Raw genomic sequence first — 26,562 nt, 5'->3', positions numbered from 1 at the left:
AACTAATGTTTTGTCAAAACTAAATTACTCACAATCTCATTTCTTCTCCTTGGAAAGCTCTTCCTTCCACATAAGTGAGGCATGGTATTGTGTTTTTGGCTCTTTGTATTCCGTTCTTGCATTTTCTGAAAGCTCACATATTAGAAGAAAAATAGTTGCATTGGATGTAAAGACATTCAACTACATGTAGATACTTAACACAAAAAAAAACTATACCTTCCACTTCTCATCAAATCTCGTCCGAACAAATTGACCCCACTGAAGTTCAGGAATTTTGTCGGGTCGATTCAGCAACGTTTCATTCAAAGTATCTTTTTTGTGTTCTTTCCAAAGCCGACGTTTGACATCCTTGCATCTGCTACCTAGTGCACCCATCACATATTCTTTTCTAATCACAGGATCATCAAATCTGAATTTGGACTGCAACGACAAACCATAAAACTTGCTATCAAACCAATTTATTGTCTTGTAATGATGAATATGAACTAGATTTTACCTGAATTGTGTTCCATGCCGTATCTTTTATATAAGAATTAACACACCTCCAGTCGTTGTAGTTAATGGGTATCAAATTTGCATCATGACTTAATTGACCTAACCATGATCCAAGTAAACCTCCGGAATCTCCAATTGGTTGACCGCTATCTTCGTCGAAATGCACTATCACTTTAGTACCTTGTAACTTCCATACATCTTTCGATGTCAACATTTTTCCTTCTATGTTTCCATCAGTATCTTGTTGATGATACATATATATATATGAAAAATTGATCAGTATAATTAACATATAAGGAACAAATATACATGTACATATATAAACACTGATCGCTTAAACAATATATAATTGAACTGATTCAGTATCAAAAACAAAAGAGTGTATCCAATGCTATATTACGTTACGTATAATCATCGTAAATCAGTTTAAAAACAGTTTTAAGAACAGTTCAATCAGAAAATGACTTTCAATAATATAACTCAAATAATTACCTATGATCTGTATCTTCCATTTGAAGCTTTTACATTCTGGAGCAAGGGGAGGAGGGATGCTGTAATCTGCTTCCAACTGTGATAAATCATCAGGTCTTTGTGTCTCTGAATCCATAAAATCCATGATCGATCTTAAACTAAGAAAAAAACAAATAAAGTAGTTAGCAATGCCAAAATATGTATGATACTAAAATTCACAAAACTAACTTCAAATATTAAATCCAATACACGTTACCTTGTATCTGAGATTGCTCTCTAGCAGTTTCTCTTCAAGCTCTTAAGAGATTTGTTTATAGGCGATATCTTTTTCTTTTGACGGCATCATAAGGATTTCTTTAAAAACCCTAAATTTTTATAGTTTATTTGTGATTAATATTTATGGAAAACAATTAGATGGCGCTGGAGACAGAAAAGCTAAGCGGGAACTGAAATTTTTTGATAAAATTCACTAAACCAATTAGTTGGCGCTGAATAATAAACCTGCAGTTTTTTTCTTTTTTATTTTCCTAAAAATTTCCAAGTCTAGTTAATTTTCCTGACAATTTTCAAGTCGAGTCTAGTCTGGTTAAGTCAAGTCTAGGCCTCTTAGTCAAGTCTGGTTAAGTCTAAGTCCTTTTAGTCAAGTCTAGTTAAGTCCTTAAGTCAAGTCTGGTTAGTCCTTAAGTCAAGTCTAGGGCCTCTTAGTAGTCTGGTTAACTCTCTTAAATCAAGTCTGGTTTTATGTTTAAGGCATTGAATTTGATTTTGAGAAACCTGCAGTTTTTGAGAAACCTGCATTTTTTGCTCACATATATCCAGTTTTATTATTTTGAGAAACCTGCAGTCTCGTTAGCATCGAGAATTCTTGTCTCTTACTATTATTTTTGCAAACCAAAATATATTAAACATGCCTTCCTCTGTTTTACCATATGATGTAAAATCTTATTTTGCAAATCAAAGTCAAATATTATTTTGCAAATCAAAGTCAAGATACTTGCAGTCTCGTTACGTTACATCTCGTTAGTCAAGTACTTGTCGTTGTGTTTAGCAACTCTATCAAGACTTTATGTGTATATTTAATTATTCTTTGCAAGTGAATGTCTGCAAGTTTAACACTAAATTAGACATTAGGTGGAGTAAGTCATGACAGAAATTAGAAAGGCTTTATATAAAGTAGGCTTCATATATGCTTTGGGAATTGCAGGTTCTGGAAATTGCAGGCTGCAACTGCATGTTACAAATTCTGATTTTTTTCCGAAGTAGAAGCTGCAAGAGACACAAGTGCAGGAATGCAAAGATGTCCCAAGATGTCAAAAAAAAACAATAATCAATAACAGTAAAACAAAGCAAATCAGAGATCCTACTCAAATTCAGTTGTGCAAAACGCTAAAATAAAATGAAGTCTGGTTAAGTCTAGGGCCTCTTAGTCAAGTCTGGTTAAGTCTAAGTCCTTTTACTCAAGTCTGGTTAAATTCTTAAGTCATGTCTGGTTAAGTCCTTAAGTCAAGTCTAGTTAAGTCTAGGGCCTCTTAGTAGTCTGGTTAAGTCTCTTAAGTCAAGTCTTGTTTTATGTTTAAGGCATTGAATTTGATTTTGAGAAACCTGCAGTTTTTGAGAAACCTGCAGTTTTTGAAAAACTTTGAGAAATCTGCAGTTTTTGCTCACATATATCCAGTTTATGTAAAATATTATTTTGCCAATCAAAGTACGATACTTGTAGTCTCTTTACGTTACATCTCGTTAGTCAAGTACTTGTTGTTGTGTTTAGCTACCCTATCAAGACTTTATAGAAGCTGCAAGAGAGATCAGAGATCAGAGATTTTTTTCCAAAGTAGAAGCTGCAAGAGATTCAAAGTTCAGATTCATCATCATCAACATCACCCATATCATATAAGTCTCTAGGCTGAACATGAACTGCGATATTCAATTCTACCTCAAAAGGATCTTTCACATAATATACCATTCTTGCTTCAGACGCCAACACATATGGCTCATCTTCTTCATTATCCCCACTGTGTAACAAGCGTGAAAAATTTACCATATGATAACCATATGCGTCTATTTTGTATCCTCGTTCCGTACGAGTGTCAGCCCACTTGCACTTTATTTAAAATTACTTCATTTAATTTTGTGATACAAAATAAATGATATAACATACCTGTTTTTTTGTAGTGACTGTAGCCTAAAAAGACTTGTAATGACACTAAATCACTAGTTAACGCCACATGCTCTGTTTTCTATTAAGCTTCTTAATTTTTTTTTAATTGATAAAACGATTTAACAAAAATAATGGAGTTTTAGGAATAACAAACGAGGCATACATATAATTGGAGAAGATTTACACCGGAAAAAAGATAGTATTAATTGGGTGTCAATCAAGGCCTAAACTGATTATAAAAAAGTTATTTTTGTCATAATAAAAAAGCAAAAGTACCGTACTTTGGACAAAGGCGTGCTACCTCACGTAAATATTACATCTCTATGAGGGCTGTTTAGTCTTTGCACAGTGAAAAAGCTGAAAAACCTCATACGCTAAAATCTCTATAAATTAATAAACATTATAAATTAATAATTTTTGCCACTATATGAAGAAAATTCGATAAAATAATAATTTTTCTGAAATTCTCATATAAAATATTGTCTTAATAATATCATAAATTAATAATCATGTAAATTTATATATATATATAATGTATACGAAGAAAAAAAATATAATACATGTTTCTCCTAAAGCTCATATTTACAAAACAACTATTATGTTGTATTTTCAAACTATAATGATATAAAATATTTTGTAACATGTCATAAATATAGCTACATTTTTTTTTAAATTTTAAATTTTTAGATATCCATCATTTACATTTTGATAGTTTGATTGACTGTTAAAATACAACAATCTATATTATTATTCATAAATTTAATTTTATATATGTCAGGTGTATAAGTGAATTTGTCTATTGTATTTGTAATTTATTGTTAATAATGTTTTCTAAACATTACAAATTCAATTCCAATACCATAAAATTTTGAATATCCGAAATTATTATTAAAATTGTCTCAATTCATAATTTTTAAAAGTTAAACTATTTAAAATATATCTATAAAATAATAACTATTAATTTACAATATATAATATCACTATAAATTAATAAAATATCTTGGTCCCAATATTATTAATTTATAGAAGTTTTACTGTATATATATATATATATCTTTTCTTCGAATTCCAGTCCACCCAAAACAAGTAACATGGAAACTACTTTTGTTCTACCATTTTTTTTTTAACTTTTAAAAATCTAATTTGGTCAATAGTTCATTCTTTTTGATGACGTAAAATAAGATAATATACCAAAAAACACGTTTTCTCCATATAAAAATAATAATTATACAAAGTTCATTTATCTGAGATAATCTGTCTTTTTTCTCAAGTAAAAAAAAATCTGTACTTTATTCATTAAAAAAAAATGAAACTCTAATAAATAAAAAATTAATAATTTATTTTAGTCACTAGTTGCTGCTGCTATTAATAAATAACAGAGCTGAGCTACTTACTTACTTCTAAATGCTTTTTTTTTTTTACAGAGATGCTTTCTCCTTTCTCTCGAACTTTCTCTCTCTAAAAACTTGTTTTCTCTCTCTCTCTCTCCTTGTTCTCTACTTTATTGCTCTCTCTCTATTTTTTTTTTAATTTTTAATTTTGAGGGGTTTATTTGGCTTATTCGAAGTGTTAAATCTCGTCAGTTTCTGGGGGTGTTTAGGTGGGGAGGTGAAGAATCATTGAATTTAGGGGTTTCTGCTGTGCAATAATTTTTATTCAGAGGATTCGGAAGAAGAAGTAGAAGAAGAAGCTCTTTTTTTTTTTTTTTTTTTTTTTTTTTTTTTTTTTTTNTGTAAGAAGAAGAATATCATTATCAGTTATTACATGGGAGGGAATCTGACATTCTAAAACAACTGTCTCTGTGGGGTTTGTTTTTTCTCCAAGAACAAAAGAGAGAGAGATGTCTCAGACCAACTGGGAAGCTGATAAAATGTGAGCCTTTTTTTCTTTTCCTTCCCCTCTTCGCTTTGATGGGTTTTGATTCTACTCTCTTACTTAGTTCTGCTTTCTACTTTAAAGTCTTAATTTTTTTTTATGGGTATTGTTAGATGTTGGGTGTTTCCAAGTGATTTCTAGGGTTCATATCGTATAAATGCATTTTCTTCTTTTTTTTCTTCTTCTTCTGCTACAGTCGATTCTAGGGTTTGTGGGTTGGCTTATTATTGCCTTTCGGTGCTGTCCTCTTCTTTTGACATTCTTGGTTTGTTTTCCGTTAAGAGGGTTTTGTGTTACTTTGCGGGTTTCTTCTAGTTTCTATTCTCAGAAAGCATCCTTTTTGTTTTGTGTGGTTGTGGACAACTTTTAGTTTGGTAAGTTTTTGCATGTTTTGGCCAAAAGTTTAGTTCTTTGTGTTGTCAGTCACTGTCAACGGGGGAGGGGGCTTGACAATTTCTCTATGTTTGGTTTATCCAATTCTGGTTGACTCTTGCGTCATCAGGTTTATTTTGTTACTGTCCCATATTTACTCTTCTTTTTGCTATGCAAGTGTGTGACTTTCAAAGCTCCATCATGAAAGTTTCCTGATTTTGGTGTCTCTGTTACTAACTGGATGGTTTGTTCCTGGGACATTGTTAAGTTTTTATGCTCCTCTCTGGCGAGTGCCCTTTGTTGAGATTTCTTATGCCCATTCTGATGTGTTGTACACTATTATCTTGTGGTTGTTGTTTATGTTAGTGCTTAAGTTTAAAAGTTTTTGAATGTAACAGGTTGGATGTCTACATCCACGATTATCTGGTTAAAAGAGATTTAAAAGCCACTGCTCAGGCTTTCCAAGCTGAAGGAAAAGTGTCATCAGATCCAGTAGGTAAGAAATCACAATCCTCTTGGACCTTTTTGACTACAACATATAAAGATCCTTTGTGCTGCAACTGTTTTCTTTTTACTACTTAACTTCACATTCTTCTTGCACTGTTTGTAGCTATTGATGCACCTGGCGGATTTCTTTTCGAGTGGTGGTCTGTCTTCTGGGATATATTTATTGCTAGGACCAATGAGAAGCATTCCGAGGTTGCCGCATCTTACATCGAGGTCTCTTTCTTTGTTACCCAGACCATTAGTGATTATATATCCGTAAAATAGCTGTGATAATCACTGTAATTAGTGATATGGAGTTGCTCATCTTGATTGTTTACAGTTAATAGCTATTCTCTCTTGTCCTTTGTGTTTCAAAAGAAGATTTAGAAGCTCTATATGTATGTTTAGAAATGTTTTCTCCAATTAGTATGCTAAAAAAGATTGACTAGGCTGGAAAATTTTCTGTGTTGTTTTGTTTACAGACGCAAATGATCAAAGCGCGAGAACAGCAATTGCAGCAATCTCACCACCCACAGGTTTCACAGCAGCAGCAGCAACAACAGCAGCAGCAGCAACAACAGCAGCAGCAAATACAAATGCAACAACTCTTGTTACAACAACGTGCACAACAACAGCAACAGCAGCAGCAGCAGCAACAACAACATCATCATCAGCAACAGCAGCAGCAGCAGCAACAACAACAACAACAACAACAACAACAACAACAACATCAAAACCAACCACCTTCTCAACAGCAGCAGCAGCAGCAGCCGGCGCCTCAACACCAACAACAGCCAACATCACAGCAGCAGCCACAGAGAAGAGATGGATCCCACCTTGCAAATGGATCAGCAAATGGCCTTGCTGGTAACAACAGTGACCCAGTTATGAGGCAAAATCCTGGGTCTGGTAGTTCTTTAGCAAGCAAGGCATATGAGGAGAGGGTTAAAATGCCAACTCAGAGGGAATCCTTAGATGAAGCTGCTATGAAGGTTAGTTTAGGCTAGGCATGAGTTTGAAATTCCATTTATTCTTTTTGTCGCACCTTAGTTCATCAAATGGTATAATTCAAAATTTCTATGGCTACAGAGATTTGGGGACAATGTTGGGCAACTGTTGGATCCAAATCATGCATCAATGTTGAAATCTGCTGCAGCTTCCGGACAGCCTGTAGGGTACTGTTCTCACACTTCCACCTTCATTGTTTCCACTTATATCTTCTGCTACCTCGCCTAGTCTTAAAATATGTTGCAACGAAAGTCAGTATCTCTCTTGTTCTAATGCCATTGTCTGGTGAATTACAGGCAAGTCTTACATAGTACAAGTGGTGGTATGTCTCCACAGGTTCAAGCTCGTAATCAGCAACTTTCCGGGTCTGCAGTGGTACGTAATATTGAATCTTTGTTGTGTCTAGTCCTTTGTAGTACTGTTAGTTAATACTTGCTGGGCATGTTTGTGTTTAGGATATAAAAAGTGAGATCAATCCCGTGCTCACTCCCAGAACTGCTGTTCCAGAAGGGTCATTGATCGGAATTCCTGGTATGTTTTCTTTCCTGCGTGTATCATTTCAGTAGGTTATGCGTGTTTAAATGTAGCAAAAGCACTTCAGCTCACAAAAAATTGATTATGATTTATGCTTGTTTTCTATTTCAGGTTCAAATCAAGGCAACAACAACCTTACACTTAAAGGGTGGCCACTCACAGTAAGTTTTACCCATGCCTTTCTATCTGGCTTAAACTCTTTCCTCTTTAAAGAATTTCCTTTTTGACTGCTGCTTTCTTTTCTGATTTAGGGATTTGATCAGCTTCGTTCTGGTCTTCTTCAGCAGCAAAAACCATTTATGCAGTCTCCACAGTCTTTTCACCAACTCAACATGTTGACTCCGCAACATCAGCAGCAGCTCATGCTGGCTCAACAGAATCTGAATTCACAATCTGTCAGTGAGGAGAACAGAAGACTTAAAATGCTATTGAGCAACAGGAGCATGAGCCTTGGAAAGGATGGCCTTGGGAGTTCTGTTGGGGATGTATTACCTAACGTTGGATCGTCTTTACAACCTGGTGGGCCTCTTTTGCCACGTGGAGACACTGACATGCTACTAAAGGTATGCCTTATCTTCCTTTTGCAAATCTTTAGTGGCTGGCTTTAGTGTTCTTTCAAAATTTTGAAACTTTGAATAAACTATTGTTTGATAAAATTGGAGGAAGAGATAGCAATCTCTGCTTGTTTTCAATGGCTGTGACGCTCTAATTTTTTTATAACTGATTATGCTTTGTAGTTAAAGATGGCCCTGTTACAGCAGCAGCAACATCAACAGCAGAGTGGTGGGAATCCACCACAGCCGCAGCAGCAGTCACAGTCACAACCACTTAATCAGCTCCCCCTTTCAAATCCGCAACCACAGAGTTCAAATCACAATATTCATCAACAAGATAAATTGGGAGGTGGTGGTAGTATTACAATGGATGGTAGCATGTCAAATTCTTTTCGAGGAAGTGAACAGGTCTCTTCTTAAATTCTAGTTTGTTTTCCGAGTTCATGTTTCAATGATACCCTGTTGCATAGGTTTTTAGTCTCTGGTAAGTCTGAGGTTGGTTCCTTAACTTTTTTTTTTTTTTGCATTTAATTGAAGGTATTGAAGAATCAGAGTGGGAGGAAAAGAAAACAACCGGTTTCTTCTTCTGGGCCAGCTAATAGTTCAGGAACAGCTAACACTGCAGGACCATCACCAAGCTCAGCACCTTCTACACCTTCAACTCATACTCCTGGAGATGTGATTTCTATGCCTAATCTGCCGCACAGTGGTGGTTCCTCCAAATCAATGATGATGTTTGGTACTGAAGGAACTGGGACCCTTACATCTCCATCAAATCAGTTGGTGGGTTTCCTTAAACTGTTGATGGGAGTGCATAGTGGTTTTCTTGATCAATATGAATTAGTAGCATCAATAATTGGCTATTTTGCAGGCTGATATGGATCGATTTGTGGAAGATGGGTCGCTTGACGACAATGTTGAGTCTTTTTTATCCCAGGAGGATGGTGATCAACGGGATGCCGTTATGCGGTGTATGGATGTTAGCAAAGGTGCGTGTTTTAGCCTCACTCAACATTATTCGATAATAATACAGTGAACTTTCCTTCTGTAATCAAACAGTGTTTCTAAATTACTACAATTACGGCTCTGCACTAGGTTTCACTTTTACTGAAGTGAATTCAGTACGCGCGAGCACAAGCAAAGTTACCTGCTGCCACTTCTCATCGGATGGAAAAATGCTTGCTAGTGCCGGACATGACAAAAAGGTAAGCCATAAATCATCAATAGGTCTTCTGGCGTTCTAAAAAGTATAATGCCTCGTGGCTTGGTTCATCTTGCAGGCTGTATTGTGGCACACAGACAATATGAAGCCAAAGACAACCCTTGAGGAGCACACAGCTATGATAACAGATATCCGTTTTAGTCCAAGCCTGTCTCGCCTTGCAACTTCTTCATTTGACAAAACTGTCAGGGTGTGGGATGCTGATAATGTAAAGTGAAAGTTGATCCGCTATGTTGTTTTATCTCTATGAATTCTGACGTTGTGATCTCTAAAGAGTTTGTGAATCAACTTTGCAGAAAGGTTATTCCCTTCGTACTTTCATGGGACACTCTTCTATGGTTACATCACTTGACTTCCATCCCATCAAGGATGATCTCATATGTTCCTGCGACAATGACAACGAAATAAGGTACTGGAGCATCAATAATGGAAGTTGCACAAGAGTGTACAAGGTAGATTTTTCTTTTCTCTTGAAAGCTGATAGTTCAACATTATTTACCTGCTTTAGTTAGCCAATCCATAACATTGAATTTTACATTTTGTCTTTCCACAGGGTGGTTCCACCCAGATGAGGTTCCAACCCCGTGTTGGAAAGTATCTCGCGGCTTCATCAGCAAATCTTGTCAATGTACTAGATGTCGAAACACAAGCTATTCGACACTCTTTGCAGGTTTAGTGTTCAAACTTTTCTTAATCGATGTTATGGAATAGTTGCTTATTCTGAAATACAGACTCAAAAGAAGGTTTACTAATTCTTCCTGTATAGGGGCATGCTAATCCGATAAACTCGGTTTGCTGGGATCCTTCTGGTGACTTCTTGGCTTCGGTAAGTGAAGATATGGTAAAAGTATGGACGCTGGGTACAGGTAGTGAAGGAGAATGTGTTCATGAGCTAAGCTGCAACGGCAACAAATTCCAGTCTTGTGTTTTCCATCCCGCTTACCCCTCGCTGCTCGTAATTGGCTGCTACCAGGTAAAAAGTTACAGTGACTCTTTTTTAAAAAAGTTGGTGAAAAAACTAATCCAGAAATCCTAACTTAACTCCTAAACTTGTGAAATGTGTGTGTATGTCTGCAGTCATTAGAGCTATGGAACATGTCAGAGAACAAGACGATGACGTTACCAGCTCATGAAGGGCTAATTGCGTCATTGGCTGTTTCAACTGCAACTGGATTGGTTGCATCAGCTAGTCACGACAAGCTAGTGAAGCTGTGGAAGTGATGATGAAACCAATGAAGAGGAAAAGAAAAGTTTGTGTTTAGGTATTATTATATTATTAATCTCAGGGGGGGTATGGTTTTTAACTTGTAGTTCTCTCTCTCTCTCTCTTTCTCTCGGCCATTATCTCGATCTTAAGATAGTTTTTCAGATGTTGAAAAAACAATGTTGTTGTATGATGATCGATCTGACGAAATTGGGATCTTGAGGAATTGTGAAAAACTCTTGTTGTAATCTCTTCTTATTAGTTCCCTCTTTGGCTTAACTTTTTTAGTTACTGACACTCTTCACTTCGGTATGTATGAGTTGGTTTTGTTTGGTTTCTCGGTTAAGCTGTTTATTTTGAATCCATATTAATATAAAGCGTTTAAAGCCAAGCGCTTATAACGCTTATACTTTAATATAAGCGTTTAAAGCCAAGCGTTTTAAAAACTCTAGCGTTTAAACTTTAAACCTTGAATCCTTTGTTGTCGTAAGTATATACAAACGCAAACGCACAAATTGTAAACGCTTACTATAAAATTTTAAACGCAAATTTGAAGTGTGGGTTACGCAGGTGAAAGTCGTCTTCTTTGAATCGTGATGGCTCCGGCGTATCTAAAGATCTCTCTTATGATTCGCTGAACTCAGATTCTCCTCCGGCAGCGAAGGAAGAATTCACGGTTTTGTGTGATTGGGTGATGAAGAAAGAAGATAACAGTGACGAGGTTCGAAGGAGCTTCATCGAACTATTTTTGCTTGATTTTGTTATTTCGTGTGCGTAATTTGATTCATGAAGTTCGTACTTGGAAGAATGATATGTTTGATACTCAATTGATCTATTAGATTAGGAAAATTCTGATATACTCTGGAACCACAGGTTTGTGTTTCTGGGGAAATGGTGATGAACCATAAGGCGTCTATTAGAGAATTGAGTCTGAAAGTGAACGAACAGGTGCACCTTTTTTTGAGCCAAATCAAGTCTCTTGTTTCCTAGTCTATCTTATACACTGGTTGGTGTTTTTGACTGTAGTCTTATCATATTATTTGTAACTTAGAATCAGAGAAAATGTGATGTTAAGGATAAGCTGCAGCAGTTGCGAGAAAGAATAAGTGCTGAAGGTGTTGATGTTTCAGTCGAGGAGTTGATACAGCTTTTGAGATCACTAAAGGTAAATAATTGTTGAGGGTTACCCAAAGTTTGCGTTTTTATTACTTTTTTTTTTTTTGGTGAGTGGCCTTGTGTGGTGAAACTAAATAGTTGTTTCAGGAATTAGAAAAGGAGGAATCTGAAGTCCATTCTAATTGCAGTGCTAGGCGTTCTGCTTTAGAAGATGCAGTTCATGATTTGGAGGAGAGAGTCGCTAAGGGGAATGATGGTGAGGTTCAAGAGGAAGATTTAGATGGTTTGTTGGTTGAATCTTTTGATAATCTGACTTCAGCAAAGAAGGTACTCTTTCTAGTCTATATAGACAAGCCTCTTTACATCTTGAGCATTATGGAGTTGAGATTTTTAGGTTTTTCCAATGTCTTTCTGAGAATGTTATTGTTGCATTCCCTTCGTTTTACTGTAGGAGCTTGGAGCAACGCTAAGAGAAATAGTGTCTCTGAAACGACAGATTGATGATGTGCCATGCCAATCTGAACTCCTCCAGTATGCCCCCTTCTTCATCTATTTCTTGCTTACTTCAATGACGAAGATGCACTAGATTTGACATTTTATATTTGTGTATTATGCCGCGTTGAAACTCAGTACATCTCAACATGAATTTGATTTGACCCCACTCCCTCTGGTTTGATGAGCAAATATCTATAATTATGTCAGGAGTCAAGTTTCTTTGCCTCTAGCTTTTAGTATGGCTAATTTGCCCCTTGCTGTATTTGTTTCATGCTGAAGTCCTGTATCTCATTCCGTGCAGACATGAAAGAAGATTCTCAGAGCTGAATGTCTGTATCCAGGTTCGTATGGTCATATTAACTTTTGCCTTGTTGCTTTACAGGTTTGTTCCACAGTTGATAATGAACTTACTAATTTGTTCAATTTCTGACAAAAAAACAGGAGAAACTTCAACAAACTAGGAAGCTATATGCAACATACAATGCCCTTTTAGAAATCAAAGATTTGATGCTAAAGGAGACATCATTATTGAATTCAATAGGTTCACAGGTAAATTACAGGCGTTTTATATTTTTGTAGATTTTTCTGTAACTAGCATCATCTGCTTTGTACTGCTCTCAACTGTGAGTTATCATGTACTTCGCGTTGAGAAATTCTAGATTCATACTAAGTTGATTTACGTTTTGCTTTATCCTTTTAGTATATCTCTTGGTGAGTCAGAGTTTCACTATTCTTCTTCATTAACCGTTGGCTTGAATGTAGTTTCAAGACGTTATTGGTACTCCTGCTGGCCGTGGGAAGCTTATTGATTCAATGGAAGGAGTCATGAAAGGAATCCAACAGGTAATAGAGTTATACAGAACTTTAGCTGTATGATTTGTCGTAACAAAATGTTGAAAGTGCAGAAGATAGGAAAAGTACAACTTGGGCTTCAAGAAGAGCAGAGGCTTCGTGATGCTTCAAAAGAAAAGTATATAGCTGCAGCTGCAGAGCAAAGGAAATGCTACTCTGTACTAAGAACATTCCAGGTTAGCACAAAACAGGAAAGAAGTGTTTTTACTGTTATAGTATTTAAACTCCGGAGAGTCATCGACTTATATTAGTTCTAACGGCAGGAGGAATGTACTGAGAATGAGAGGCTGAGTCAAATATCTGCTGCAACCACCTCTAACTTGAAAGAAGGGTGTTGAATAAGATGATATGAAGTGACCTTCCTTTCGAGTTACAGCGAACCAGAGTTGATTTAGACATGATTCTCTTGTGATGTTTGTATCCATACGCTCAGCGTTACACAAAAATATATGAAAATCTATTGGCTTAGAAAGAGCAGATTTGGTTGACCAATTGTTTATATATTATACACTAATTCATTGAGGGCAATAAGTCCGAATATAATAAACCTAGAAAGGTACAGAGCATTGTACAAAGCTATTAAGTCGAACAAATAGCAACTTGGAAGAAGTTGACAAAAATAACAAAAAAACAGAAAACAACTTAGGAAAGCGGCACTCATCGTCTCTCATATTTAGACTTAATCATGTGGCTTCTTTTTCCGGATCTGATATGTGAACCGGATCTCTGGTATCTCGCCCCCTTAAGATGATGTTTCCTTGATGTTCTCTACCTGCTAGTCATATATACGCACATGGTTTAATGGCCTGGCAAAAAGATTCAAAGCTGATGAAACCCAGAACAGTTGATAACTCGTTATTTTTGTATCCTCATTTGTTATGTCACAATGCCACATAAAACCTGATTACTCTACTCCACTGTGAAGCTAACCAAAATTTCTGCTGAAATGTGATTTTCTGTAAAAGTAAGTCACCTTGTTGTGTAAAGATCCGCTGACAGGCACTGGATGTAGCTTGATGACTTGGCCTTGCACGAAACTCCGGGGCCAAAAGCGGTGTTCCTCTAGAGCTGCCTCCTTCGTACATTTGGCCTACTTTGTATGGACCGTCACTTGTGTTGTTCTTCGACTTTGGTTTATGAGACAAACCTGTAGACCATGAGCCCGCGCTTGATCCTGCCAAGGCCATTATCACATCCGCCTGCAAAAAAATAATAACGTTCATTATGATGAACTTCCCAGTTTCTCTACTTTTTGATATCAATATGTAGTAAAAAAAACTTGAATATCAAGAGTGTAAGAGTTAAGGAGAATCACCTTGTTTGGTTGAACATCATCAAAGACATGAGCTTGACCGCCATAGAAGATGGTCATTTGCTTAGTACTTGATGTCACGTCTTTCCGACTTTCGGTACTGTGAATACAAAATGTATTGAAATGCGTGGAAGATAGTATGAAAAGACTAGAGACAAAACAGTAGAAGCTAACTTACCTTGAAGGGGCAAAACTTTCGAGCTTGCTCCGGTTTGGCATTGTAAAAGAACTAAAGATACTGGGACCTTCCATCCCTGTTCGTGAACCTTCATCAGCAGCTGTCTGAACGATAACTGAAGGGCCAACGTTTTCATCTTTGAACCTGCTTGAAGACAGCTGATGAAGCATATGACTGATCTGTCCTCCTCCGCGTGGTGGCTGGTTTGCCAAAGGATTCACATTCATGGAGAAGCTTCCAGGTCCGTTTCTAAGCAACTAGGTTATGACAATGACATGATTACAGAAATTGAGTTATATGAAGCTATGAACATGGTGAAGTTGTGTGTGTGTGTGTGTGTGTGTTTTTTTTTTACCTTGGACCAATGCAGATTCTCTGGGTTCTCTGGAGTCGAGAAGTGTGAATCCGAGTTACTTCTCTTGTTTCCTGAAAATCGATTGCTCATGATTGAGCCAGAAACCTCACTTCTTGGTCCAAACAATTGTATCCCATCAAGATGATTCCCTCCGCTGCTGTGTCTTTGGACTAAACAAAAGAGTTAAAATCTTGATAAGTAACATCAGATTGCAGTAGGTACTCAAAGAGAGAGAGAGAGAGAAAGAGAAGTAATAAAGAAGGCCAAATCATACAAAAAAAGCAGTACAAGCTCAAATGGCTTGGCTATGACCCACCATACTCATCAGTCAAATTCACTCCGACTGTCCCAACTAATCCACCAGATACATTATGGTTGGACGGGGAGAGAGAGAGAGAGAGAGAGAGAGAGAGAGAGAGAGAGAGGAGAGAGTTCTATCAACCACAAGCTCACACAGAATCCATGTTCATATTTATAAAATTTTCAAACTAAAACAAAAGGCAAGAGAAGAAACTAGGCAATGTACACTCATATCTTGTTCAACTTCAACCCAAAGATGTTCCATTTCCTACTTAAAAGATTGAGTCATAAATGAATTGAGCTAAAAAATTGAAACTACCTCAGGTGATCTTTAACATTTCCAAACCATGTTTAATAATCAAAGCTTGATTGTTAAAACAGACTAGCAAAAGGAAAGAATCGAACTTTAAAATTCGAATCTAGTTTAACAAGATTTGAACTTTCTCTAGATAGAAACCGTAAGTGTACAGAGGAATCAGCACAAAACCACATTAAGATAGGAGAGAGGGAAAGAGAGCAGAACCGAGATCGGAGGTAGAGGAGAGACCGCCGCGTCCACCGGCGGATGAAGAAGGAGTCATCGACGGTTTATTATCTTGAGGTAGCCTGTGGTCAGCCATGGAAGGAGAGGCTAAAGTAGGAGTCTTGGAGCCTAAAAAGTCATGGAACAAGAGCTTATCTTGTTCTTTCTGCCGGAGACGAGAATCAACAACATCAGTAGTTCGCTCGCCATTGTTGTGGTTCTTCTTCATCATCATCAAACCAGTGTAGACTGTGTAGTAGTACTGTGACCACTTCGCCACCACATTACAGTCTCTCTCCCCTCTCTATCTCTGCTATTATTATTATTATTTCATGGACACACTCAACGAGAGAGAGAGAGAGAGAGATCAGAGTGTTTATTTTTTTCTTTCTGGGTATAATAAGTGTTTGGCGAAAAAGGTTGTCTTTTTTGTTGTTGTTCAAGCTTACTTTATTGGGTTTCTCTTACACGATTTAATTCCCTTAAATATAATAATCAAATAAAATATGATTAAAAGCTCAGCTACAAAAAACATAAGATTGTAAAATCATTATTGCATCATAGACTCTTTCAAAATTAGAAACAATTATTTAAATGTTATCCAAAAATTAGTTTATTATTTATATATTATTAAATAAAGAAAATTACTCAAATATTTAATGTTTTAAATTAAAAAAAAAAAAAAAAATACATATCAGCAAATTAAAATATACATCATTTTCAATTTTAAACAGTTTTTTTCAAAATCAATCCACAGTTCTGGTTTATATCAAAACTGAAAAGGTTCTACTGTTCATAACCCGAAAAAAAAAAAACTGGGAGATCCCACGGCGACGGAGCCAGGTAGTCCAGAATCGCCGGTGGAGGTGAGCAAGACTCATCCGATCCCGCCTTTGAAATCAGATAAAGCCGTGAGAGTCAGAGTTACAGCTACGAGCTTGAATTACGCCAATTACCTTCAGATTCTCGGAAAATACCAGGAGAAACCTGCGTTACCCTTTATCCCTGGCTCCGATTACTCCGGAATCGTCGACGCGATTGGTCCCTCCGTCACCAAATTCCGCGTCGGAGAGAAGGGGTCTTGTTGTACTTGTTGTTGTTGTTGTTGCTGCACCTTCAAAAATAATCAAATCAGAGTTTGACGCTTCGAGGAAAGATGATGACATTTGCAGTGACAGCCATTTCCTCATCATCTCTATCATACTCTCCTCTTCTTCTTCATTCTCAAGGTCTCTCCTTTTTCCTATCTTTCTCTCTCTATGAACGAAACACTTGATTTTCTTATTGGGTTTTTGTGTTGGTGAATTACAACAGGGCCAAACCGGCGACTGTTGCATTGGAAAAGAAACGAAAAGGTTTGTTTTCGCAACTTCTCTAATAGATATCTCTTTGAAAGTTCGAATTAGCTCAATAAACTCTATTTTTATTATTAGTGATATAACTTGACTAAGGAACTATGCATAGATAGTGTTTGATGAAATGCTTCAATGAGACTTCTCGATTCAATAACACACATTCTTTGGGTTTTTTTTTTTTTTTTTTTGTTTTGTTTGAATTGCACAGAGACGGTTAGCGACAAAGGTGGCTGGTTCCGGTGTTATCACAGCGGGATTTGAGTTAAAGCCGCCTCCATATCCTCTTGTACGTTTTCTTGAATTTTGCTGTTTTCATGAAGTTTCTTAGATTAGAAAAGACCCTGCTTTTAGGTGTTTGATATAATATAATTATACTAGACTTTGTTCTTTCTGCTGCTATACATTACTTTTTAGTTTGTATGACCGTATGCAAGAACAACAAATAGGACCACTATGTGAGTCGTGTACTTCATAATTATGAAAAATAATGAGCTTTCCTGCTTTGGAATCATACGGGAGATGATGCTCACTCTGTGTGTCGTTGTGTGTTTGATATATGGGTAGGATGCTCTGGAACCACATATGAGCCGGGAAACCTTGGATTATCACTGGGGAAAACATCATAGAACTTACGTTGAGAACTTGAACAAACAAATTGTAGGCACAGATCTAGATGCGTTGTCCTTGGAAGAAGTTGTGCTTCTTTCATACAACAGAGGCAACATGCTTCCTGCCTTTAACAATGCTGCCAAGGTAGTATATGCAATATTGCTTTCCACCTGTTTTTTTTCTAAGGAAAAAAACCTTTTTTAGCTGCTCTTCTAAAAAATTAGACTGGACCAATAAGTACACTGCACTAGTATAAGTGACAGTATCGATTTTGAAAATCTGCAGGTTATGTGGAAATATTCCTATAGATAGGTAGATACATTATAACGTAGTAAACCCGCTTGTATGGGATTATTCTGTAAGTGTCTAAACTTCCAATACGAAGATCAAAGTTTTCTGTTGCTATTATGGATGTTTATATCCTCACACGTTTGGTCTGTCCTTTTGTGCAGCCACTTCTCACCATCGATACTTGGGAGGTATATTATATGCTAATGCTACTCATCCCTCTATATCTGATTTGACTTTGAAAGATTGATTTCTTGGTCGCTGACTTCCTTTTCTTTTTCCTTTCTTTTGTGTCAAACAACACGCTTACTATCTGGATTTTGAGGTACTATATTTGTATTTACTATATTTGAACGCAACAGTCTCATATTTGTTGTGTTCTACGCAGAACCGAAGAGCTGAATACATAAATACATTCATGGAAAAGCTCGTGTCATGGGAAACTGTAAACACAAGGCTAGAAGCTGCAATGGTTCGAGCAACCCAAAGGGAACAAGAAGGAACAGATACAGAAGAAGAAGCGAATCCAGATGATGAAGAGCCGGAGGTCTATTTAGATAGTGATATTGATGTATCTGAGGTTGACTAAAAACCCTGTGAAGCACATAACATTAGCATCTGAAATGTCAATGACAGAGAGCAAAATTTTTTGCATTCCTAAGCCTTACAAATTAACTTAAGAATGCTATGGCTGAGTTATGTACTTCGTACAGCTGAGTGATGGCTGAGTTATGTATTTCGTACGGCTGAGTGATGTCTGAGTTATGTACTTGGTACGGTTTTGTTCGGTCTTTTGTCTCGATATTACAAAAAGTGTTGTTGGGGAAACCCAAACAATAATTATGTGCCTGCACAGATCCACACGCGTAATAAATTTGTAAAGTTATTTTTTTCACAATATATTATACAAAATAATTAAAAAATTGAACTCAAAATTCAAATAAAAAAAATTCCGACAAAGTGGCTAAGTGATGGCTGAGTTATTGACTTACACGGCTGACTTATGAAATATTTGTAAATTTATATAATTATGACTCAATATTTAAATGTACAATTGAAATATGAATATTACAATTATTATAACCAATAAAAAGTAATAATTATAGAGAAATTTTGATTTTTACACATTCTCACCAGAATGTGTAAAACATACAACACATGATGTTTAGGGGTTAGGGTTAGGGTTAGGGTTGGGGTTTAGGGTTTGAGATGTAGGGTTCAGATGAGTAACATTATTTGTTTTTTGGTTTTGGTTATAATGTGTTTTAATGTGTTTGGTTTAAGGTGGTAATATGTATATACTAATATTATTACTATTTGAATATTTTTTAAAAAAATCAAATTTTTTTTTGGTTATTTCCGGTGATGGGTCGGTTAGATTAATATATAACCATAAATAACTCAATATATATATTGTAATTAAGTAGATTTGCCTAATATAACCGAAAGTAAGCCGAATATAACCGAAATTAACCAAATATACCAATTCAAAAATACAAAATTGGAAAAATTATTTTATTCGGTTTCGGTTCGGTTTAGTCGGTTAAATAGTCAATATAATTTGAGGGTTTGGCTGAGTTATGGTAAAGTTATGGCTGAGTTATGCAATAGATATATTCATTTATTATATACCTTTTCGAGAATACAAAAAGTGTTGTTGGGGAGACGCAAACAATAATTATGTTTATTGTTAAGAACCACACGCATAATAAATGAGATTTAGCGATTTTTTATTTAAAAGGAATTCAAAATTTGAATTTGAATTTTTAAATTTTTTTTTAATAAAGTATTTCTCAAACAATTGATTGATATGGCTGAGTTATCGACATAAACAGCTGACTTATGAAATATTTGTAAATTAGAATTATTATAACTCAAAATTAAAATATAGAATGAAAAAATGAATATTACAATCATTATAAGCAATAAAAAGTAATAATTATAGACAAAGATTGATTTTCACAATCTGATCAAAATGTGTAAAACATTCAAAACATGACATTTAGGGATTATGGTTAGGGTTAGAGGTTTAGGGTTCATATTCCCAACATTATGGGTTTTAATATAACAGTTTGGTTTGGTTATATTGTGTTTGGTTTAAGGTGGTAATTTGGATATACGAATATGATAAACATTTGAAATTACTTTTCGGTTATTTCCGGTTATGGGTCGTTAGATGAATTTATAACCATAAATAATCCAAATGTTATCCAAATTAGGTCGATTAACTTAATATAACCGATAGCAACCAAATATAACCGTAATTAACCGAAAATAATGGAAAAAATAGTTTCCGGTTCGGTTCGGTTAGATCGGTTATTTAGTCATTCTAATTTGAGGGTTGGCTGAGTTATGGTAAAGTTATGGTTGAGTTATCATTTAGGGTCTTCTCAATAATATGAAAACGTATTTTTCTTTCTTTCCTGAGTCTTTTGTTCTGTCAGATTCCTAATAAGTATTAAAACGTCTCTCGATGTCACAAAAAGTGTTGTTAGGGATGCGCGAAATCACTAATTTTGTGTCTGCTCAAATCCACACGCATAATAAATTCATAAAGTGAGCTTTTTATCACAAGATATTATTGCAAATAATTAAATAATTATTATTCGAATTTAGAATTTTATTTTTCTAAAAGTATTTCTCTAACAATTGAATATTAAAATTATTATAACTCAAAATTTAAATTTAGAATGGAAATATGTCTATTATTAGGTTAACTGATGGTTTCCCGCCAAAATATTACTTTACGGCTGAGTTATAATCATTACGGGAAAACGAAAGGTCATGTGACGGATGAGTTATAGTTAGTTATGGCTGAGTTATCACAAGAAACAATCTGAAAGTAAATGGATGATATATCTGACTTTACGGCTGAGTTATAATAATTACGGGAAAACGAAAGGTCATTTGACGGTTGAGTTATAGTGAGTTATGGCTGAGTTATCACAAGAAACAATTTGAAAGTAAATGAATGATATATATGACTTGACGACTGAGTTATAATATTTACAATATAATGAAAGATCTCGTCGATTCATGTTACGGCTGAGTTATAGTGTTTTATGGCTCAGTTATCACAAGAAACAATATGAAAGTAAATGGCTGATATATATGACTTTACGGATGAGTTATAATATTTACGGGAAAATGAAATGTCTTGTCGATTCATGTGACGGCTGAGTTATAGTGATTTATAAATCCTTAATGGCTGATATATCAGAGTCGTCAAAAACATTAAATCGGGTTGAAAATTCATCATCCTCTTCTTCCTCAGATGCTACTTTGTCAACGATCTTACCATAATCAAAACAAGTGCCTTCAAATCCCCCACCGTACACTTCGTATGTAGATTCTACTTTCGAGTCACTGCTTGGCCGAATCATACTTCCTCTAGCTCCACTAGTTTCTGTAGACTCTTTCGCCGAAAACTCTACACAGAGACGTAGCTGATCGGTTTTCCATAGCCCCAAAAAACATTGCAATTGTCGATCATTGGAGACAAAAACTGGTGGAGTATCATGCGTCATTAGTTTCAGTGCCTTGTTCGAGAACATGTAGCTCAGCTTTAGCTCATGGCTAAACGCGTCCAATCTGTAGTCTTCAAGAACAAGCTTCACAAGTTTGTCGTGTGTTGTGCCTCCATCTGTTTGCACAACTATAAAACCTCTATCGTCGGTGTTAAATACATATTTCTGTGTCTTTACCCAATTACCGGAAACAACTAGAACCGGAACTGGATCCATGAAAGAAATTGAAGAACAAGGTGAAGAAGAAGTAGAAGAACAAGGTGAAGAAGAAGTAGAAAGAACTAGGTGAAGAAGAAAAGTGAAGACGAAGTATAGGAATAAAGAGTCGAACGACGTTTCGTATTGCCGGAGAAAAAAAAAAAGATGACATGGAATGCTGACATTGATGCTGCGTCCGACGTGGCAAGTCAACCATCAAACAATAAATAACTCAGCCTATATAAAATTCAGCGAGAACATGAAAAACATTACAGTAATTAAAAAACATTACAGTAATTAAAAAGCAAAAAAATTGTTGCCAAATTCACTCGTATCGTTTAATAAGTCAGCCGTATCATAATAACATTCTAGTAATTAATTTTTTGTTAATAAGTCAATCGTCAAATGGTTGAGTTGTATGATAAGTCAGCCTATCACGACTGAGTTGTACGATAAGTCAGCCTATTACGGTTGAGTTGTACGATAACTCAACCGTAACAGTTGCTCATAAGTCAGCCGTGTCGTAGTGATAACTCAGCCAAACTTTTGACAACTCAACCATTGGGTGAAAACTCAGCCGAAAGGACGCAACCAGATTTTAATAAGTCAGCCGTAAGGACGGTTGAGTTATAGCATAACTCAACCAGATTTTAATAAGCCAATTGTAACGCTTGGTTGAGTTATGCTATAACTCAACCGTCTGATCTTACTCAAATGTTTTTTTCCATAACTCATCCGTAACATTTATCTGTAACGCGTTCCGGCTGAGTTATGGTTACACGTCAGCGATTTCTGACGTGAGGTTTGACGTGGCAATGACATTTTTGTAATAACGCTTTTTTCGGTAACATAAAACAAGAGCACGCTGGGTATTTTGAAAATACCCGAAATATTCTAGTAATAAAATCTTATTTTTTGGATTCTGATAATATTACCTAATTTCGATAACACTTGAGTAAATCACCCTAAAAATTAACGTATCATCATAGGTTCATAATGTTAAAAGATACACACTTTATTGATTTGAGAAAGTGAGATGTGTATCTAAAATCTAACCAACACACTACTACTAACCTATCCGCACCCAAGATCTAATTAGTTCGTTGGTTAGTTGGAATTGTTGTCATTTGAGAAAAAAGTTTGTTTTAGACTTTAGTAGACTGTTAATATTTACACTCCTATGTGGTGGTTATATCCATTAGTTCAAGAATATGTTTTTTTGGTTTACAAAAAAAAAAAAACTTTTTAAACTCAATTATAAAATTACGCGTTAAATAATCAGTTTAAAAGTTTAAATTCATAATGCATATAAGTTTAGTTAGACTAATAGTTCGGTAATTAAGCGCCAAATAATCATGTTTAAATTTAAAAAACCAAGAGTCAAATAATAAAATACTCAAATATTGGTAAACAAATTTAACCAAACCTACTTAAAATAGTAATGCATTATATAGGCTACTTTGACTGCTGTATTATTTATTTATTATTTTTTTTTTTTGACATTGAAGCTCATTTGACTGCCAAGATAGTTTGTAAATGATCTTAGTAGCAATTTCCATTTATACGGTTTTGAGATGTGGGAGTTGTTGAATTTTGAATTAAGTGATTTGGTTTCTTATTCCAATATGAGTAGGAGAGAGAGAGAGAACTCATGAACCACTCATGACGTATTTCTATACTCTAATTTGAGTAGGACACTAACCTATTTCTGAATGAAATCAATTTTACAACTACTCATGACGATTTTCCCACTTCAAGATGCTCCTTTGATCTTTCCTACTTTTTAAAAATGAATACTAGTATGAGTGAATAATCTTTTAATAACCATCGGTTCAATATATTTTGAGATGTTTATTGAAGACATCAAATTATTAGTAGCTAGGTTTTAAAATAAACTAGTCTCCGGGGCTTTGATTGGGTTTGATAGAAGTATAATTGTCTTTTGTATGGGACTTGGGAACACGTGAGTGCTCTCTTATTCTTACACAAACCTTAATTAGAGATATATTTGGTCGTAGGGGAGGCTTAGGATTCTGGTCGACGCATGTGTGGTTTACTTATCATCAACAGATAGAAATTAAACAATTAATTACAATTAAAATACCAATGATTGCCTCTCTCTCACATAAGTTTTCTTCTGTAGTCATGTCTTTTTGTCTAACTTGTTGAACTAGGATGATGTATTGTACTTGCTCAACATATATAAGAATAGATTTGATAACTGTCAAATTTACCCGAGGAAAAAGTTAAAATATATATACTGGAGTGGAATCCACAGTTGGAAATTTAATAATTCTCTAAACGATGATAGCGAATGTTGATTAAGTGACAATAATATATAAGGTGGCGAACAAGTAAGTGAGTAAGTATATGATTGTCTTGCAAAATTTGGTCATCTCTTTTGTCTCTGACTGTTCTACTTTCTTGTTTCCCACTTATTAATTTTCTTGGTACATCTCTCAGACAGATATGAAAAATACAATACTATGGTAACAACTTAATAAATATTTGAGGACCCAAAAACAACAATGCATATGCTCATGAAGTCATGATTCATCAAAAAAACAAATAAAATGGAGTATAACTTTTTACGTACAAATATGCCCAACATTTTTTACCATATTTAATGTAGAGAGAACAATATATGTTTTTTTTTTTTTTTTCTCCAATAGCAATATTTTTAAATGAGAAAATCTAAAATAATTCTAAAATTCGTAGATGTTTCCATATATAAAGAGAAAAGAAAAGCCAAAATACATATGATACATTAAATTTTAAAAAGAAAAGTACAGTGGGCCTTTAACGGGCTACTAACAAACAGATAGAAAGCCTAATAAAACATCTGGAAGATGAAGTCCACATAATTCGCGGTTTGCAGTACTTTATCTCTCTTCTCGAGGAGGACCAGTAAAACTCGTCGCCGGAGAACGGGAAGAATTAGCCGGGAGAAATGGCCTCACTAGGTTTCAACCTCGGCTTCTCACTCTCCAATTTACAAATTCAGCACCGTCGAAAAGTTCCCGGAAGTGGAAGCGCTCGCGTTGTCTCCTGTATCAGCTCTTCGTCTTCTTCTTCTCCGCCTCCTGAGATAGAGCTCGAGTTCTTCGCTGTAACTATTCGGTGCGATTTCTTCGTTGAGTTTTAATACAATTCGTTTCAAAACTCAAAAGCGATTTGTTTCCTTTTTGTATTGTAGCCGAAGCCTGGGAGCGACGGGTCGTATCCGGTGGATAAAGCGAAGGCTGTGAGTGGTGCGAAGCTTATGAGAAGCATTATGCAGGATAACAAAATCGAACTCTATGCTGCTTACGTGAGTTTTATGCGTTAGATATACATTGGGGTTTTGATTTGGTTTTTGAAATCGTTTCTGGAACAATTTGCTACACAAATCGAATAGTTAGTTCTTGATTTTCGTGATCTGTGTTTTATTAGGAGGGAATTTGTTAATGGTAATCTATGGAATATGTGATGATGATTTAGGGTAAAGTGATGAATTGTGGAGGTGGAGGAAGCTGTGGAACTTGTATTGTTGAGGCAAGTGACTTCATATCATATTTTCTTGATTATGATTATGAATTTGTGTTCTATGATTCTCTTAGCATTCATGGTCTAACATATCATATTTGTGTTCTATGATTCTCTTAGCATTCTGTTAGCATCAATGGTCTAGTACTCTGTTATGATGAACTATATACTCAAGCAAAAAAAACACATTTGGTCGTCTTGTGTGCAGATACTAGAGGGCAGAGACCTTCTGAACGAGAGAACAGATACAGAAAACCGGTATCTGAAAAAGGCTAGTTATTTTTCTGTAACTCCCTCTCTAGCTATATATATCAATGTTTGTTTCACTTTCTCATTTTAACATTAGAGTTTTGGATTGGGTATGTACACTCACAAGATGAATCATATATTGAGCATTGTTTCATGTTAAAATGTGATTATATTGTTTGTCTGATATGTTGACTAAGTAAGTATATTTCTCTAAACTCTTCTTAGATATGCAAATTCGGGTAAATAAGAACCTTGGCTGGTTTAAATAGTAAGGGATTTGTTACTATTGTGCAGAAGCCAGAATCTTGGAGACTCGCATGTCAAACAATAGTAGGGAACAAAGAAAACTCAGGGAAGGTACTCAGTTTCAAACACCGCCACTTGCTGAGTTTGCAGTGCCCATTTTTTGGATAAATCTTTATCATGTTTGGGATCGTAAAAGGTGTTTTTTTTTTCTCTTTCTGTATCGTCTTTGTTTTCAGGTTGTAGTGCAGCGTATTCCGCAGTGGAAGAAGTGAATCATTGTAAAGGTTAATTGTTCCATATTTATGTGTACATTAACAGACATCTCTGTATGCTTGTCTCATATGATTGAATGAAACATTCCGTTTCGTTTAAATATATTTACTCGAGTACTGGATTATGGTGGTGCCATGCTATATTGAATATTGATAGTGAAATATACGGATAAACAACTAACGAGTTGGCATGATGAATGAAATGTTCCAACACTTGTAGAACAAAAGGTTACTAGTGAAGCTGAGATCACAAGATTCGTTAGGGAAATGCGGTTCTGTGCTATCCTGTATATTTACCCTTTTTTTTTTCTTTTAATATCAGATTTTAGGGGTTAAAATGGATTTTGTTTCTAAAAAAAGTTGAAAACGTGTTTACTACTTTCTATAAAAAGTAAAAAAAATCAAATAACACGAATTCGAACATTGGTTTAGTAAATTCGAACCGTAACTTTGACAACTCTCGTAGGCATACGCGCCGCCCAAGAAAAACAGGGTAAAAAGGTTAAAAAGCAATTAATATCTTCACGTTCCTTTTTTTTTACCTTCTTTTTCCTTTCTTCTTGTTGAGAAAGGAAAAAAAAAAAAGAAGAAAGGAAGGAGACAAAGAAGCATCACTATCTGATTCTGAATCATCATCATTCTGTATATTTTTTTTATATTTGTTTTTTTTTTTTTTTGTGTGATTGCTGTATGGCTTCGAATTTTATATCCAGATAAAACCTTTTTGTTTTGTTTTAATCTGCTTGGTTGATCGGTGAACACAAAAAAAAAAAAAAAAAAAAA

The 26,562-nt window shown here is 35.4% G+C and overlaps 6 protein-coding genes across 12 annotated transcripts; 4 read left to right on the top strand and 2 right to left on the bottom strand.

Moving 5' to 3' along the window:
* LOC104720012 lies at positions 3 to 1,497 on the bottom strand. The gene is made up of 5 exons (XM_010437987.2): positions 1,223 to 1,497; positions 988 to 1,124; positions 497 to 735; positions 217 to 420; positions 3 to 125 (listed from the first exon to the last, which is right to left on the bottom strand). Exons 2-5 carry the CDS (start codon positions 1,109 to 1,111, stop codon positions 3 to 5), a joined length of 690 nt encoding a protein of 229 aa, XP_010436289.1. The 5' UTR covers positions 1,112 to 1,124; positions 1,223 to 1,497.
* Positions 4,590 to 10,715, top strand: LOC104716922 (transcriptional corepressor LEUNIG-like). Its single transcript, XM_010434399.1, has 18 exons — positions 4,590 to 4,996; positions 5,770 to 5,867; positions 5,982 to 6,091; positions 6,340 to 6,849; positions 6,947 to 7,032; positions 7,162 to 7,240; positions 7,321 to 7,396; positions 7,511 to 7,560; positions 7,651 to 7,962; positions 8,137 to 8,361; positions 8,491 to 8,736; positions 8,825 to 8,942; positions 9,049 to 9,158; positions 9,234 to 9,383; positions 9,472 to 9,627; positions 9,729 to 9,845; positions 9,942 to 10,148; positions 10,253 to 10,715. The coding sequence occupies exons 1-18, from the start codon at positions 4,965 to 4,967 to the stop codon at positions 10,394 to 10,396; spliced, it is 2,826 nt and encodes a 941-aa protein (XP_010432701.1). The 5' UTR covers positions 4,590 to 4,964; the 3' UTR covers positions 10,397 to 10,715.
* On the top strand, positions 10,895 to 13,334 carry LOC104716921 (coiled-coil domain-containing protein 93-like). 3 transcript variants are annotated; one of them, XM_010434396.2, is made up of 10 exons: positions 10,895 to 11,100; positions 11,253 to 11,327; positions 11,437 to 11,544; positions 11,643 to 11,822; positions 11,947 to 12,026; positions 12,292 to 12,331; positions 12,432 to 12,539; positions 12,753 to 12,833; positions 12,896 to 13,018; positions 13,106 to 13,334. In XM_010434396.2, exons 1-10 carry the CDS (start codon positions 11,074 to 11,076, stop codon positions 13,178 to 13,180), a joined length of 897 nt encoding a protein of 298 aa, XP_010432698.1. In that variant the 5' UTR covers positions 10,895 to 11,073; the 3' UTR covers positions 13,181 to 13,334. The 3 variants fall into 3 exon arrangements, with proteins under 3 accessions (XP_010432698.1, XP_010432697.1, XP_010432699.1); XM_010434395.2 differs by having other exon boundaries at positions 10,897 to 11,100; positions 11,431 to 11,544; XM_010434397.2 differs by having other exon boundaries at positions 10,898 to 11,149; positions 11,431 to 11,544.
* On the bottom strand, positions 13,361 to 15,923 carry LOC104716919 (protein TIFY 8-like). Of its 3 annotated transcripts, none has more exons than XM_010434392.2 (6): positions 15,511 to 15,923; positions 14,688 to 14,857; positions 14,333 to 14,589; positions 14,158 to 14,254; positions 13,816 to 14,041; positions 13,361 to 13,617 (listed from the first exon to the last, which is right to left on the bottom strand). In XM_010434392.2, exons 1-6 carry the CDS (start codon positions 15,743 to 15,745, stop codon positions 13,526 to 13,528), a joined length of 1,077 nt encoding a protein of 358 aa, XP_010432694.1. In that variant the 5' UTR covers positions 15,746 to 15,923; the 3' UTR covers positions 13,361 to 13,525. The 3 variants fall into 3 exon arrangements, with proteins under 3 accessions (XP_010432694.1, XP_010432695.1, XP_010432696.1); XM_010434393.2 differs by having other exon boundaries at positions 13,361 to 13,614; XM_010434394.2 differs by having other exon boundaries at positions 13,562 to 13,648.
* Positions 16,250 to 18,423, top strand: LOC104716918 (superoxide dismutase [Fe] 2, chloroplastic-like). 3 transcript variants are annotated; one of them, XR_756160.1, is made up of 7 exons: positions 16,250 to 16,739; positions 16,825 to 16,865; positions 17,074 to 17,151; positions 17,430 to 17,618; positions 17,760 to 17,832; positions 17,927 to 17,953; positions 18,151 to 18,252. XR_756160.1 is itself a non-coding variant. In XM_010434391.2 (5 exons), the coding sequence occupies exons 1-5, from the start codon at positions 16,667 to 16,669 to the stop codon at positions 18,349 to 18,351; spliced, it is 582 nt and encodes a 193-aa protein (XP_010432693.1). In that variant the 5' UTR covers positions 16,255 to 16,666; the 3' UTR covers positions 18,352 to 18,423. The 3 variants fall into 3 exon arrangements, 1 of the variants encoding a protein (XP_010432693.1); XM_010434391.2 differs by lacking the exons at positions 17,760 to 17,832; positions 17,927 to 17,953 and having other exon boundaries at positions 16,255 to 16,739; positions 18,151 to 18,423; XR_002033719.1 differs by lacking the exons at positions 16,250 to 16,739; positions 16,825 to 16,865; positions 17,074 to 17,151; ... (1 more) ...; positions 17,760 to 17,832; positions 17,927 to 17,953 and adding an exon at positions 18,058 to 18,087 and having other exon boundaries at positions 18,151 to 18,243.
* On the top strand, positions 24,353 to 25,904 carry LOC104716917 (photosynthetic NDH subunit of subcomplex B 3, chloroplastic). Its single transcript, XM_010434390.2, has 6 exons — positions 24,353 to 24,596; positions 24,684 to 24,797; positions 24,968 to 25,021; positions 25,221 to 25,283; positions 25,556 to 25,618; positions 25,744 to 25,904. The coding sequence occupies exons 1-6, from the start codon at positions 24,438 to 24,440 to the stop codon at positions 25,777 to 25,779; spliced, it is 489 nt and encodes a 162-aa protein (XP_010432692.1). The 5' UTR covers positions 24,353 to 24,437; the 3' UTR covers positions 25,780 to 25,904.

Source organism: Camelina sativa, chromosome 10 (genome assembly GCF_000633955.1).
Source record: "Camelina sativa cultivar DH55 chromosome 10, Cs, whole genome shotgun sequence".
Lineage (NCBI taxonomy): Eukaryota > Viridiplantae > Streptophyta > Magnoliopsida > Brassicales > Brassicaceae > Camelina > Camelina sativa.
Note: the sequence above shows the minus strand (reverse complement) of the source record. Positions and strands in the feature narration are given on the sequence as shown.